The sequence below is a fragment of the Asterias amurensis genome, chromosome 22 (assembly GCF_032118995.1).
Source record: "Asterias amurensis chromosome 22, ASM3211899v1".
Lineage (NCBI taxonomy): Eukaryota > Metazoa > Echinodermata > Asteroidea > Forcipulatida > Asteriidae > Asterias > Asterias amurensis.
The window spans coordinates 9,719,919-9,735,683 of record NC_092669.1 but is presented as its reverse complement, the minus strand read 5'-3'; the positions used below and the strand labels follow the sequence as shown (position 1 = coordinate 9,735,683).

General features: G+C 39.1%; 1 protein-coding gene across 13 annotated transcripts in view; it reads right to left on the bottom strand.

The window, feature by feature from the left end:
- LOC139954037 (myotubularin-related protein 13-like) overlaps nucleotides 1–15,765 on the bottom strand; it is a 106,734-nt gene that overhangs the window by 8,078 nt on the left and 82,891 nt on the right. For 8 of the 13 annotated variants that reach the window (XM_071953683.1, XM_071953693.1, XM_071953694.1 and 5 more), the window contains 12 exons: nucleotides 15,305–15,408; nucleotides 14,428–14,604; nucleotides 13,087–13,191; nucleotides 12,496–12,681; nucleotides 11,207–11,333; nucleotides 9,844–9,992; nucleotides 8,083–8,301; nucleotides 6,880–7,062; nucleotides 5,271–5,406; nucleotides 4,283–4,453; nucleotides 1,018–1,142; nucleotides 333–464 (listed from right to left, as the gene is read on the bottom strand). In XM_071953683.1, coding sequence (XP_071809784.1) covers nucleotides 333–464; nucleotides 1,018–1,142; nucleotides 4,283–4,453; nucleotides 5,271–5,406; nucleotides 6,880–7,062; nucleotides 8,083–8,301; nucleotides 9,844–9,992; nucleotides 11,207–11,333; nucleotides 12,496–12,681; nucleotides 13,087–13,191; nucleotides 14,428–14,604; nucleotides 15,305–15,408 — 1,814 coding nt within the window. Of the gene's footprint in view, nucleotides 1–332; nucleotides 465–1,017; nucleotides 1,143–4,282; nucleotides 4,454–5,270; nucleotides 5,407–6,879; nucleotides 7,063–8,082; nucleotides 8,302–9,843; nucleotides 9,993–11,206; nucleotides 11,334–12,495; nucleotides 12,682–13,086; nucleotides 13,192–14,427; nucleotides 14,605–15,304; nucleotides 15,505–15,765 lie in introns of all 13 variants that reach the window. The other 5 variants (XM_071953689.1, XM_071953691.1, XM_071953695.1 and 2 more) reach the window with 1 other exon arrangement.

Below are 15,765 nucleotides of genomic sequence, written 5' to 3'. Positions count from 1 at the left end.
TATATAATTATGAGTGTATATATAATATCGCCAACTTGGTTTTTACTAATGTGTTTTTGACAATGTATATATAATAATAATTTCTTGTTTAATATCTTTATTGTTAATTTCTATTTGATGTATTTTTTTAACATTTGAAGTTGGCGTGTGCAATTCAGTTTTTAACTGCGAGACATGTTTTAATAAACTATTTTTGAACTGAATTGAATTGTTCTTTGTAGGCTTTCAGTATTCCAGATATTCTAAAATGCATTTAAAAACATTCCTTCCGCTCAAATATGGAACTAAAAACAGCGAAAGGACTACAACTTTCAAAGTGCAATGATACTTACATCAAAGAAAGCACTCTCGTCGCATTTCTTGGGTGCTCCAGCCGTGGGGAATGCAGGCTGGACTGACTCTACTTCCTTTAGGTCAATGATACCTTTACAGTGGGGGTCGTTTCTTGTCTCGTAATACCGCAACTAAAAGACAATCACAACAGAGATAATTTGAACTTAGGTTCAGAACTAGTTTTTAAGGGATTTTTAAAAGTATTTTTTAAGTATTGCCACAGGATTACCAAGTCTTTTACAAGTGCTTAAGAAAATGTTTCCTTAAAAAAAGAGACTTTGAATTTGTGAAAACCTTGTTTGGACATCTGGGCCCCATTTCATGGCTCTGCTTATTGCCGAATTCTGCGCTTACAATCACCATTCTACGCATACTGTGCTAGCTGTGTAAGCGTAGAATGCCTAGTAACGTGGAGTATGCATGTTTACAAGCCAAAGTTTCCCGCTAACCTGTGTAATGTGCTTGACGTAAGCATGGAATTCTCTGCTTCTGCAAGCACCAAATCTTTGCGTACGCCATGAAATTGGGCCAAACAAGGTTTTCACAAAATTCCAATGAACGTTTCGGCATTGTGTGCAGACATTAATTTTCAGTTTCACTTTGTGTGTAATGACTGCTGACAGCTATTTATATATTGAATGATAACAAAGGCCCCATGGTCGAACCCTGCGACACTCCCTCTACCTGATGTTTCTGAGCATCCAGCACAAACCACCGCTGCTTCCATCCTTTCAGTCTGGCCCCACGTTTGTTTAGATAGCCTTCATGTGACCTTGTTTCACCAATCTTAGCATGGAACTCGTCATAACCTAAACAAGATTAAACAAGATTAACAAAATGAACATGATGAGCAAGAACGAGATTAACAAGAAAATTAATAATGAATAATATTATTGGAAATGTACAGCGCTCTCTCCAGGAACAGCCTGTTAGTGTTTGGGGCGCATAACAGTAAAAATACCATGAGAAAAATACACATAACAAGTTTAAGAAAAAGTACACTAGTAAAAATAAGCAAAAAATAAATCAAAGCCTTAGGCCTATAATACACAAAAAAGGTGCTAAACACCATAATACAGTTTAAAAAATACAACTTAGGTACAATAAAGCATTTACGAAGTTCACAATAAAAGATAACCCTACAAAAACTACTGTTACAAAACTCACCGCACATCACTAAATGCTTCCTTATAAAGGAAAGTTTTTAAGTTGGGACTTAAAAAGACTTAGTAGGTGCAACTTACGAATATTAGATCATAAATTATTCAATAGATTAGGTGCTGCTAAATTTCCTAAAGAAGCCAGCATTTTGCCTTTTGGATATTCTAAAATAAAATTCACCTGTCGATCTGAAGATCAACAAGATTAAAAAACATGAGCAAAATTCAGAAGACGATCAGAGCAAACTGATTGAAACGTCAAGTTAATCCAACGGCTCTTTTCAGAACCACCCCAACTCATTTAGAGATTGTTATTACATGGTGTTACCGCAAACTCTTCTATATGAACAAAATTATGAAAGATGTTAAACACCTCTCCAAGCACACGAGTAAAATATTCCTTAATTTATAAAATATAATAATGATAATTAACCATTTGTATATAGCGCATAACACACAGTGATTAATTGTGACCCTATAAGCTGTAGAAAAAAACAAAAGAATACAAATACATTTTATGCACTAAAACTGAAGAAAACAAAACAAGTACAACCTTTAAAAAGATAAGAAACTGGAGCTAAAAAAGTAAGAAGATGAATATCTTTACCCAAGTGTTGAATGTAACACTATACATGAGTGGGATGCGGATAAATTATTAGGAATGAAAAATTAAGTGCACCAGGAGAGAATTTGCACTGTAGAGGTTGTTCCTAAAGGAGATGGTGGATCTGCAGTAATCACAATCCACATACAAATGAGTTAAACACCAATAAAAGAAATTCAAAGCTGCAAATATGTACATCGAGTTTATATGGAGAACACTTGTAGCAAATTAGGCACATTTTTAAATATTTAAATCTATCTAAAAGATAGATAGATAGATAGATAAATGTAGATAGATAAAAGGTTTATTCACAATAGTCATCACAGCATAAAAACTGAATTGCAACTACTGCATGATACTTGTACATCAGTAAAGATTCAAAGGAGATCATTAAAAGTACAATAAAAGATATAATGCTAACTATTTATCACACCTCGTGTTTTTGACTGACATGAACACTGTATGTTACAAGTATTGTCCATGAAACACAGTGGAAAATGGCATTATTTAGACTCTTTGCAGTCACAGAGCTGAGATAAAACAATGGAAACAAACAGAGCGCACACACCATGCACCTCTCTAAGTCAATGAGAGTCATTCCTTAAGGCTAGGCCACACCAATTCAATTCAATTCAATTCAATTCAAGAGATGTCAAATTTGCATTGGGGATAAAGAATATTAGTTTTGGTTTTTACCCATACACCGATGTGTGTTAGCACTGTATACTCAGTACTTTCCCGAGTCCTGTGAACAAATATCACAGGCATGTTACTCGGGTGGGATTTGAACCCACGACCCTTGCAATTCTAGAGCTTGTCTTACCAACTAGACTACCGAGGTTGCCTGGTAGCCTCTAGCCTCTAGCAACCGGGCAACCTCGGAACTAGACTACCGAGGTTGCCCGGTAGCTACCCGGGCAACCTCGGTAGTCTAGTTGGTAAGACACTGCTCTAGAATTGCAAGGGTCGTGGGTTCGAAACCCACCCGAGTAACATGCCTGTAATATTTTGTTCACAGGACTCGGGAAAGTACTGAGTATACAGTGCTAACACAATTCAATGCACATTTATTTTTTATGTTGACAATGAAACCTAACCAACCAGTTGAAACAAATAACATTGAGTATAGTTATGAAAAAATGGATGCCACATAATTCAACAATAAAATTTATAGAAATTTCAAAGATAACCAAACTAGTTCTCAAAGTGTCCAAACCCGTCCTCAGAAAATCGCAAAACGGGTTTGGTCCGGCTTGGACGTGTACCTTTGGTCGGACAATGTCGATAATGTGACTATAGTTAGTTAAATTTTGGGTTGGGTCTGTCTGTAAAGGGATGAATGTACAAACATACCCTTTGAACAGGATTTAAACTAGTCTAGTGACTGGTTGGCGCATGAAAGAGTTAACCCATTAGCATGCATGCAATTTTAAATAGAAATACGCCATAGATATTCAATCGATTTCCAGCCGTACGCAAAAATCATTTGATAACTATCAGTATGATTACAAGTTGTTTTGTTTTATTTGCGTCACCAAATTCAAGCATGCAGGGTGGACAAACTTGTGGCTCTTTGCTGTGTTTTAATCGCTTGTTTAGAACTCAAAATACACCATGTCAAACTTTAAACAGCTACCTGAGCGGAATGTTTTCAATATAAATTGTATTTTTACTTGTTTATAATGCACTTGTTCACCATTTTAATGTAATTTTGATATGTGTACACTTCTGAACTTTTCGTAATTATCGATTAAAAAATCAGACCCCTACCTAAAGGTTTTTTGAAAAACTAAAAACACTTCTGCCGTTGAGAGCGGGCGTCAAAGGACAATGCCGCTGACGTCATTTGTTGGAGTTTGCTTTGTTATACATCCACGCTGCAACAAAGCGGCTTTATCTACTTATGACGTTTTGAGAGTGATTCGTAACGGGGCTTATCGCAAATCTCGCAGAAAAGCTCTGGACAAGGGCATACAAAATGATTGTTTTTTTACACAATTGAAACCTATTTATAATCATATGACTCGATTTCCTTATTCATCAAAAACATTTTAAGTGGAATTCAGCAAAGTTCACGACTTGACATTTTTGTTCAAGCAGGTCTTTAAGAACCTTAAGGGTTAAAGGATAGTTTATTTGTGGTTCATTTTGTACAGTTGACTCTGTCAATGGTAAAGTACCATACCTGACACTCCAGCTGGTGTAACCGGTGTTCCTGCAGTAACAACCTCGTCTGATGTTGGTCGCGATGGTCCAGTGCTTGGCTCTTTGGTTGATCCTTTGCGCACACATTGCTTGGGTATCTTAGGCACGCAGTCCTCGTGGGCGTTAAAGCCACAATCTGAACACTTCATACCTGCAGAAACACAACAAAAATTCATCAATTTCATCAGCAACATTATGAATTTGTACAAAAAGGGGCACAGCACTTTCGTACATTCTGTCAACCTTAATCTCATTTCTGCTTTGTCATGTTTGTGTTATCGTTGTTATGTCCTCCTGTAACATTGTTCTCAAGAGGTAATTTGACCAGTTGCAGCTATCTTGTGAGAAAAAAATTGACCGTATAACTTACATAGCACTACAATTGCTCTTAGGGAGCGCCTCGCATTCTCAGATTCAAATTAATTGAATGAAAATTAACTCTTTATTCTAAAACTACACATTCTTTCAGAAGGGAGTCGTATCTAACAATGTTTTAGAATATCATCTTACCAACAATTTTTATTAAGAGTGTTATTAGAGTAATACCCAAAGTTTCCTCTGCCTTTAAAGGAACACGTTGCCTTGGATCGGTCGAGTTGGTCTTTGAAAAGTTTGTTATAAAATCGATATGGTTAGAAAGATGTTGTAAAAGTAGAATACAATGATCTACACAACTATGCCTCAAAATTGCGTGGTTTTCGTTTTACCTCGTCGACTAACAAGGTCGGCCATTTATGGGACTCCCATAAATGGCGTGTTAATTCGCGTAAAATGAAAAACGTTGCAATTTTGAGTGATACTTGTGTGGATCATTATGTTCTACTTTTAAAACATCTTTCCAACCATATACATTTCATAACAAACGCTTTTTTATAGACCAACTCGTCCGATCCAAGGCAAGGTGTTCCTTTAATTCAAGTCCTACATTTCTTCAGAGGAGACAATTAGCGGATTCTTTTTACTCTTACCTTTACATCCCTGCTTGACTGCGCCAAACAAAAGCTGTGAGCAGTAGTCACAGTCTGTTGGTGTCATGTAGCTGTGTGCCTCAAAATGATGATGAGCTGCAAAACCTTTCGGCTGCGGCTCAATTATATTCTTGCCCTAAATACGAACAAGAATAAGGAGGAGAAATTAAAAATCTCCCAGGGATGGGGTCAGGATCGAGTGAACATGAGGACGATAAGCTAATTTTTGTGCTAACTAACCCAGGCAAATTCGTCAAGCGTAAGCGCATTTCACAGGTTAGGAAGACAATTTAATTAACCAGCTTTAAACGCCATGATTTGCATTGTGAAGTCATTCATTTTCATACAGTAAGTAAAGAAAGGCTAGCATGCCTTTTTTGAGTGCTTATGGCAAGCAGCACTATGAAATGGAAACTGTTCACAGATTTACAAATAACTTACAGGGTTTACAGAAGGTAATGGTGGAAGACTTCCCTTGAAGTATTATTCTATGAAATGCTTTACTTTTTGAGAAGACATTAAAACAATTATCAATTCTCGACATCGAGAATTACGGATTTATTTTAAACACATGTCATGACACGGCGAAACGTGTGGAAACAAGGGTGGGTTTTTCCCGCTATTTTCTCCCGACTCCCATGACCGATTGAGCCTAAATTTTCACAGGTTTGTTACTTTATATATATGTTGTGATACACGAAGTGTGGGCCTTGGCCAATACTGTTTACCGAAAGTGTCCAATGGCTTTAAGCAGCTCAATGAAATTGGCCCCTGATTGAGGCTGCTGAAAGTTAGTTGTATCCTCCGTCAAGTGTGTGTCTTTGAACAGTACTTAATTATTTTGGGTTGTACTGCAATTTGACCGATGAATGCTGCAAGCAACCTTGTGACTGGAAAAAAACAGGGCCCAGTTTCATGGCTCTACTTACCACCAAATTCTGCGCTTACAATCACCCTTCTCCACTTACTGCGCAAGGGATGAATTTCTTCGCTAGTTTTGTGAGGGAAAAATGCCTAGTAACGCGCACAAGTAACAAGTTTCCTGCTATCCTGTGAAATACGCTCGACGTAAGCACAGAATTTCCTGCTTCTGTTAGCGTCGGTTGTTACGGTAAGCAGAGCCAGGAAATTGGGCCCTGGTCCCTACATGTACATGTCGCAACTCTCTCATTAATAATAGTAATTATCGGTATTCATATAGCAATTTATACACCAAAGGGCGCCTCAAAGCGCTGAAACATAGGGTAATTCCTGCAAGGTACATGTGGGACTATGTTTGAATTATGAGACCTACACGTACTCCTTATACATAGCACCATGTAATGGTTTGCAAGGTGCTGTGGCACAATATGCCGCCAATCCAGCCAGGAACACCGGGGTGAACCCCTTCTCTTTTCGATAAGTGCACTGGGTTCTTTTACATGCGTTATAAGCGTTTACACAACACCCAGGACCAACGGCTTTACCTCCCATCTGAAGGACAAGGCACTGCTTTAGTGTCTTGCTTAAGGACACAAGTGTTACGACTGGGACTCGAACCCACATTCTGCTGATCAGAAACACCAGAGTTTGAATTCGGTGCTCCCAATCACTCATTCACTGGACTTACCTTGACCAGTATATCAATGGTGGTTTTCTTGTGAGCCGTAATGCTCTGCATCTGGGCCTCTTTGATCTTAACAGAGAGAGACTTCATCCTGACTCTACTGGGGAAGCTTTTCTGAGCTCGGTCTAGCCTCGTCTTCCAGTGCTGGGGCGTCCGACCAAGATCTCCCTCAAGCTGCAGCATTTCCTGTCAACGAGAAAATAGTCAAAGCACTTAGATTTATCTTTCATCTTAAGACGAGTTTCTAATAGCACCATAGTATACAGTAGTGATTTGTATTGTGGCATCTTTTGTTTCCTGTGAGCGCTTAGAGACTTTCTTTTGAAGGTGTTAGGCACTATAGAAATGCGATTATTATTATTATCATCATTGTTATTATTATTATTATTACTATCACACTTTGCTTAGTTAGCAGATTGGTTTGCTCAACATGTCCCCACTTTTGTCTCCTTATTAATTCATTCCTTACTTTTTCTGTGTGCTTTCTGCCTCTCTCTCTTTTTATCACTTTCCACCTAACTACGTACATCTGTTACACCAGTATACTTGTTTATGTTGGTTGTGTTGTCATTTAATAATAATAATAATAATAACCCGTTTTTATATAGCGCTTGTCACACCCGGAGGGCGTCTCAAAGCGCTTCCAACATTATTACCCCTGGTCACTGGCCCTTATTTCACTCATTAAACCATCTCAGCTCCCTGGTGGGGAGTATACAGCCTTGTGCAACATTAATATGCGCTACTCGGCTAAATCAATCACAAGAACCATCTCTGCCCTCACAGGTACCCATTTACCCCTGGGTGGAGAGAAGCAATTATAGTTAAGTGTCTTGCTCAGGGACACAAGTGTCACGACCTGGATTCGAACCCACACTCTGCTGAACAGAAGCACCAGAGCTTGAGTTCAGTGTTCTTATCCACTCGGCCACGACCCCCGTTTAACATTCAAGACTGACTTTAGTATCAAAACGTCAGGACTCTAGGGTCAAAACATCAGGACCCAATTTCACAAAGCTGCTTTAAACAGAAAATTTTGAAAAGAGCAGCATATCAGTCACAAATTGTACACTTGAGCTTATTCTGGTAAGCATAATTTTGTTGTGCTTAGCTACACGCACTTCAGCTTTATGAAATTGGGTCCTGATCACAACCTCTGGCTTGTGAAATAGCGCCCTCATGTGGCAGGATATTTGGTCTACTAACCTCCAGAAGCCACATGTGCATATCCGGCTCTGCTTGGGTAGCGTTGTCATAGCAATTATTGATCACCCTTCTATCGGATGGCAAGAGTGGCACCTCTTTGTCTTCCGCTGTGGCTAACTCAAACAGCTCCCGATCAAACGACGGTCCACCTGCCAAGTCTTCTTGTCTGAAATAATCCCAGATTCTTAAGCTGGAGAAGTTGGTATACGGCCTGAGAACCTGTGGGGAAAAGTTTAACATATCACTGGTAATCATCAGTTTGTCTATATTATATTATATAGAAAGGTTTGCGGTAACACCATGTAATGACTATCTCTAATGAGTTGGGGTGGTTCTGAAAAGAACCGTTGGTTTCAACTCGACATTTTTGATCAGTATGCTCTGATCGTCTTCTGGAGAAAGCTTCTTCAGAACCACCCCAACTCATTAGAGATAGTCAATACATGGTGTTACCGCAAACCTTTTTATATCGTATTTCCAGCATGCAAAGTTTCAAATCCTACTTATATTATATTAGTTTCAGTCTGGAAGCTCAATGTTTGCTAAGTTAATACAGTATAAACCAATCAATCAATCCATCAATCAATCAAAAGACATTCATATACATATGTAATAGCCCCAATTCCAACATAAATGTTTTCAATGGCGCCACCAATCCTCGAGTGAAACTAAAACAGCATAGTTCTTATATAGGATTTGAGGCATTGCATGGTGAGGTATCAATGTATATTTGGTTTGCGGTAACACCATGTGTGTATTTACTTGCCAGGTAAAATTGTTCTTAGAGAACTGTCTTGCTTTATTCTACTACCGCGGAGTAGATAATCGGAGGTTCGGGAGACTTTGGGAGCATAGTTCTTATATAGGATTTGAGGCATTGCATGGTGAGGTATCAATGTATATTTGGTTTGCGGTAACACCATGTGTGTATTTACTTGCCAGGTAGAGTTGTTCTTAGAGAACTGTCTTGCTTTATTCTACTGCCGTGGAGTAATCGGAGGTTCGGGAGACTTCAGGAGCATAGTTCTTATATAGGATTTGAGGCATTGCATGGTGAGGTATCAATGTATATTTGGTTTGCGGTAACACCATGTGTGTATCTTCTTGACAGTTCTCTAAGAACAAACTCTACCTGGCAAGTAGATATACACATGGTGTTATCGCAAACCAAGTTAGCATAGTTCTTGTTCCACTTTATGTTTGTTTGTCCATCGGGCATTTCACCACAAGCCTCGGATTCTAGATGATGCCTCCATATACATAATTATTTTCTCTGCCTTGTAAAAAGAGCTTTTCCTATTGGTTACTTCTGTAAAAATTATCGTTTTGGCTATGTTTTGAAATTTTCACGAAGTATGGAAATAAATGTGAGTTTGAATTTAAAGGGTCTATGTAACTTTTGTAGGACAAAAAACACAATGTCCACAGATTTACACCAAACTTGAAGATAATGATAGTAGAAAGCTTCCCTGAAAATATTACATGCTGAGGTGCTGTAGTTTTTGGGAAATGAGTAAAACAATGTCATGAAAATAATTTTCATCTCATGAGACAAAAATTATTTTAATCATTTACAAACTTATTTTTATGACATTGTTTTACTCACCTCTCAAAAACTACAGCACATCAGTAAGTAATACTTGAAGGGAAGCTTTCCACTATCATTATCTTCAAACCCTGTGAGTCTAATGTTAATCTATGGACATTTTGAAAAAGTACCCAAACCCCTTAAAGTTTAAAAGATCTTCCTAGAGGTCTTACCGAGGTGTGAGGGGCGAAGGCAAGATTGTAAAACAGAGGCTGCTTGTTATTGATCTTATTAATGTATTCCCAGAAGGATCTCATGGGACCCTTATCATCTTGGCTCTCTCCAGGATGCGAGGTCAGTTTGTCCTCAAAGACATGGGTAGCTGAAAGAAAGAGAAGATAGAGAAATCTTTAGTAACAATGTCAACATTTCAACTTCAAATTTATATACTTCAGGATAAAAATACTAATAGTGGCTTCTTATAGCGTGCATATCTGTCACTTAGTGACGCTCAAGGCGCTTAAACATACAGTATTTTCCTGCAAGGTATGTTGGACTACGTTTGAATTATGAGATCTACTCCTTTTTCATAGCACCATGTAATGGTTTACAAGGTGCTGTGGCGCAATATGCTGCCAATCAGACCAGGATACTGGGGCGACCCCCCTTCTCCTTTCGATAAGGGCACTGGGTTCAAACACAAAACGTCCACCAATTTACATTCAAGTTTAAACACAGTTTAAAGATAATGATGATAGAAAGCTTCCCTTAAAATATTACTTGCTGAGGTGCTGTGGTTTTTGAGAAATGGATAAAATAATTTCACAAAAATGATTTTCGTCCCAGTGAGATGAAAATTATTTTAGCATGTACAACGAATTTATGCGACTCTCCTGAAAACATTGCTGTGATTTCCACCTTTTTCCCCAAAAATTGGATGACTCATGAAGCCAGAACTTCTACAGGTAAACTATATATTACATACATCTTTATTTACAGTGTGTAGGGATTCATGTCAAATGGCTTCTGACTGGCACCCCAAACAAAGACATTGACTAACATTGGCTAAAAGCTTAGTTGGTAGAGGGCCAGCACATTAATCTAGAGGTCATTGGTTCAAGTCCAGCTCTAATCAATTTGGAGACGGTTATATAAGAACTACTTATTAATAAAACACACCTCTTGCTTGTTCCGTATTCTGGTTGGCCGAAACACAGTCACGTGGGGTGAACTGATATAATCTAGTGATCGTGCTCGCATGTTTTGCGGGAACTACATGTAGTGCCCGGGCGAACTAGTCTTTTAATTTTTGACTGGTTACAGTGCCTCTCTCTTGACGTGAACCGTGAACAGCAACTAAAAACTTCCTTTGTTTTCCAAGTTTCTTTTCTTATTTCACATTTAAGACCGAGTTGTGTTATAAAGCACATAATTAGCTGCCAAATTCAGTAAAAAGTGCACGTCTATCCCCCCCCCCCCCTCGGACCTGTGAAAAAAACAAAACAGAAGAGGGACCTATTGGCCGAGGGAAATAGGTCCCTCTTCTGGTCCCTCAAAGTTCCTCGGGGGAAAAGGTCACATGGTCTGTATCTTTACCTGCTTCAAAGCGCTCATATTCTGAGTCAAGCATGAAGGTCTGGAAGCGATTGGACACGTGGTGGTACGCAATCATCTTCAAGAAATACTGGTTGAACTCAAAAGATAGCGGGAACTGGGAGTGTACCTAGGATTGAATAAAGAGTAAAGATAATTAAACATTTGAAAGCTTTGCAGAGTAGAGAAAGAGACTAGCAGTGTGTGATCTCTGCTTATCTGTGCAGATACTCGGTTGAATCTAGTCTTGATTCAAGAAATACTGGCTGAACTCAAAAGATAGCAGAAACTGGGGGTATACCTACATGTAGGATTGAATAAAGAGTAAGGATAATAAAACATTTGAAAGCTTTGCAGAGTAGAGACAAAGACTAGCAGTGTGTGATCTCTGCTTATCTGTGTAGATACTCGGTTGAATCTAGTCTTGAATCAAGATGTTCTTCAACATTTTTTGGCATTCAATGCATCTATCATAAGAAGGCCATGTCACACCAGCCAGTTAAAAAGCTTTGTAAAAGTATTGTCAAACTGTTGGGAAAGCAAGCAGGAACAAGTGTGTTTTAAGTTTCTGCTGGAAGAGAGTGATGTTGTGCATTTTCTTACATGTAGGTCTTCAGGAAGTGAGCTCCAGAGTCTAGAAAAATGCCCTGTACTATTCCCGTAACTAGCCAGGCGAGTTCGAGGAACATGGAGCGTATTGCCGATGTATCTCAAGCCCGGGGTGGATTTCACAAAGAGTTAGGACGAGTCTCGTCTCGAGTAAGGACAAGTTATTTGTCCAAACTTAGGACTAGTAGCCGTAAGTTTTTAATATCTCCTAGGACTAGGGCTAAGTTAGGACTAGTCCTTACTCTTTGTGTAGTCAACACCTGCCTGGGATTTCACAAAGAGTTAAGACTTGTCTTATCTCGAGTTAGGACGAGTTATTTGTCCTAACTTAGGACTAGCCGTAAGTTTTTAATATCTCCTAAGACTAGTCCTAAGTTAGGACATTAGGACTAGTCGTCCTAAGTTAGGACTAGTCCTAACACTGAAATCCACACCTGGTCTAGTTGAAGGGGGTTTCAACAAATTTAGGACTGAAAAATGTAGTGCTTTGAATACAAGTAGGCCATTTCCTTTTGAAAATGGCATGTCAACTTGAAAATCTGAAATTCTACGGGAAATGTTTAAGGGGGCACCAAGGCCAAAACCAGGGCAACAGAGGCCAAGGCCTTCGTATAACCCCAGGCTTGCCTAGTACTACTATACAAGTATTTTGTCTTAGATTTAGGGGGAAAAATCAATCTCACCTGGTGCACACTGTCCAAAAACTGCAAGAAAACAGGCGCAAAGCCACTGGCTTGATGGGCACCGGTTTGGTTGCTACGGTGGGTAAACCGGTGACCGAACGCTAGCCACTCCTTCTCGATCAAGCTCTGAAAGCCCTCTAGTGTACGGTAGTAAGGATCCATCAAAATCTGAGCTAACGAGACGACCTTTGGGAAAAGAAAAATATTATTATTAGTAATAAGCAACACCACTCAGATAACATTTCATTTAATGGCCAAGTATACCTTTGGTTTTTAGATACAGTTTTTTGTTGTAATCCTATATAATGAACACAATAAAACTAACTTGAGCTGTTTCTAATCGTTTGTATTTTAAGTATTGTTTGAAGCTTTGCATGGTGTGGATAAATAGGACGAAACTACAAATATATAGTAAACTTAGGAGTACAACCATGTGTTAATCTCTTTGGAGGGAGTGTTGGCTTTGAGAAGAGTAGGTGTGGTCTCTACATTTTAATTTGAACAGTATACTCTGCTCGTCTTCTCCATGGTTGCACCCACAAGTTTACTATTTATTTATAAATTCGTTCTGTTTGTATTGTGTTGTCATACCTGAGTAGTAAAATCCCATCCATCCTCGAAGCTGAACATGACAGATGACCCTTGTAGGTCCATCAGGTCAACCGCTGCACCAGCAAGCTGCATTATGCTTTGAATCTAAACAAAATATAGTAATAATTAGGGAATAACAGTGCGAGTACCCGATCTTCACTGCGTGGTAATGACCGGGTTGGTGGCTGGCGCTGTTAACGGACCGAGCCGGAGGCACTGTAAACTCAGGAGAAGTACAGAGTAGACAGTGCTTACACACATCCGTGAATAAAATTAATAATATAACAGTTGTTAAATATTCTAAACCACAAGGAAAACTGACTGGGTAATTTTTAAATGATTTGGGGTTGAACAAAGAAAATTTACTAGAATGGGACACGAGCCAACGACCTCCAGATTACGTGCCAGCACTCTACCAACTGAGCTATGGCTGAACTGATAGAGCGTCGACACGTTTATCAAGGTCGCTGGTTCGAGTCCCATTCGAGTCAAATTACTTTGTTCAACCCAAAAGCATATTACTTGGGTGGGGTTCGAACCTGTGACCTTTGCAATTGTAGAGCAGTGTCTTACCAACTAGACCACCAAGATTGCCTGATAGCTAGAGGCAGTTTGAATACTATGTTTTAGTAGCAGGTACCGCAACGATTTAATAGATGTTAAATTTGCAACAATAGTTGTTTTAATTTTTGACAGGGCAGGCCATTTTTTATGACTCAGCTTACTGCCAAGTTGCGTTTGCGATCACCATTCTCCGCTTACAGGGCAAGCACCGAGTTTCAGTGCTAGATGTGTAAGCGAAGAATACCTTTGGACTAAGATGCGCACAAGCAGAATATCCCTGCTAACTTCATGAAAATGAAAAATTTCAGTTTTAGTCATTCAACAGTCATGCTTAGTAGTGTAACTAAGAAGCTCTTATGGGTTTGATACCTTTTGTGTACAATGTCTTTTGCCATAACACCAATCCCTACTCGCTGTGAATGAAGATTTATGTATAGTTTCCTGTAGAAGTTTCAACTTCTTTAGTAGTCAAGTTTTTAAGGGGAAAAATGTGAAAATCACAGAGCAATGTTTTTCAGGGGTTGGATATATTTTAGTTTTGTGAAATTGTTATACTTATTTCTAAAAAAGTACAGGACCTCATCAAGTAATATTTCAAGGGAAGCTTTCAACCATCATTATCTCTAAACCGTTTAAGTTTAATGTTAATCTATGTGTGTTTTTTGTGTGGTACTAAAAGTAACCAAACCCAACCCAACCAAAAAGCGATTTATCAAATTTGTAATTTTTGACACATAAGCGTTGTTTTGTGAAAACAGTGCTCATTTGCTATCCTACCTGGACCATCCATTCTGAGTCTTCTACCAGTTTATGGAATCCACACTCTGGGTCAGTGAGCAGGTTGCTTGGCACGCATGCCTTCATCAACTTCTTCAAGCTGTTCTTGACGTGTCGCGTCTCATAGAAGTCGTAAGGAATGAAGTCGCATTTGTTGAACTGCTCCATTTTGAAGGCCTGTTGAAAAAACAATGCGCAGAATGATTAAGTTTGGGTGAAGGGCATTTTGTGTCAGATGGTGGCAGTGGAGTTTGTTCTTTAAGGAGTTTGCTTGAGACAGAATGCATCAAAATGCCCCACACAGCCTTCAACTTCAACTTCACAAATGAACAAGAGCTCAGAAAGAGACCAACTTTATTTGGCAAAGGAATGAGGTAAGGAACATTGATGGAAAAAATAACAATAGTAATACTCAGTTCTTATTATTAAGTATTTCCCACCCAAATAGCTTTCCGAAGTACTCAGCGAATGGGACCTAAAGCCGCAGGGTCCCATGTGCTGTATACTGCACGTAAAAGGACCCAGTGCACTTATCAATAAGAAGAGGGGTTCTGGCAGAGGCTGCACAGTGCGCCGCAGCAACGTGTAAACCCTTATAAGGTACTACATAAGTTCATAATAACTTCAAAACCTCATAAAGCTGCTAAGTACAAAAAGTGGCTCAGCACAACAAATTACCAAAATAAGGTTACCGGCCAAACTACAATGGCACATGTACAATTTGTGACTGGTATCCTGCTCGTTTCTGCTTAGCAGACACATTTTAGGCAATATTTTCTCCTTCGACAATTTCATGAACGTGTCCCCTGGTAATAAAGTTACTTCAGTTTTTGTAAATAAAAAGTTATTTCAAAAATGTTCCTTTATGGAAACTCACCCTCGACTGAGATTTCTCGCCAAAGATGTAAAGCGCTGCCTTCCTTGGGTCTTGGTCCTTCTTGCTCGCCAGGTCGTAGTCCGTCACCGATCCGTTCCGGCTCACTGATTGCGGAGCAAGGGTAAGGTTCTTAGCCATGGAGGTCGAGTTGAAACCAGAACCGCCGGACCGGAAACTGCTCATTTTACCCAGCGTGGCTCCTGGATCCGAGAGGGATCGAGGTCAAAGGTCATTGTATCCAACATGGCAGCAAGAATCATTTCATTTTGTTTTTCAAATTCAAAGTGCATTTGTTTTATAGATGCAGTTTTGTATGTATTTGAGTGTGAGGTGGATGACATGTTGATTTAAACAGTTGAAATGAGGAGCATGTAAGATGTGTGAATGCTTTTTATGTTTTTAATACAATATACAAATATACTCTGTTTCAAAACTGGGTGTCACAAAACAGTCTGAATTTA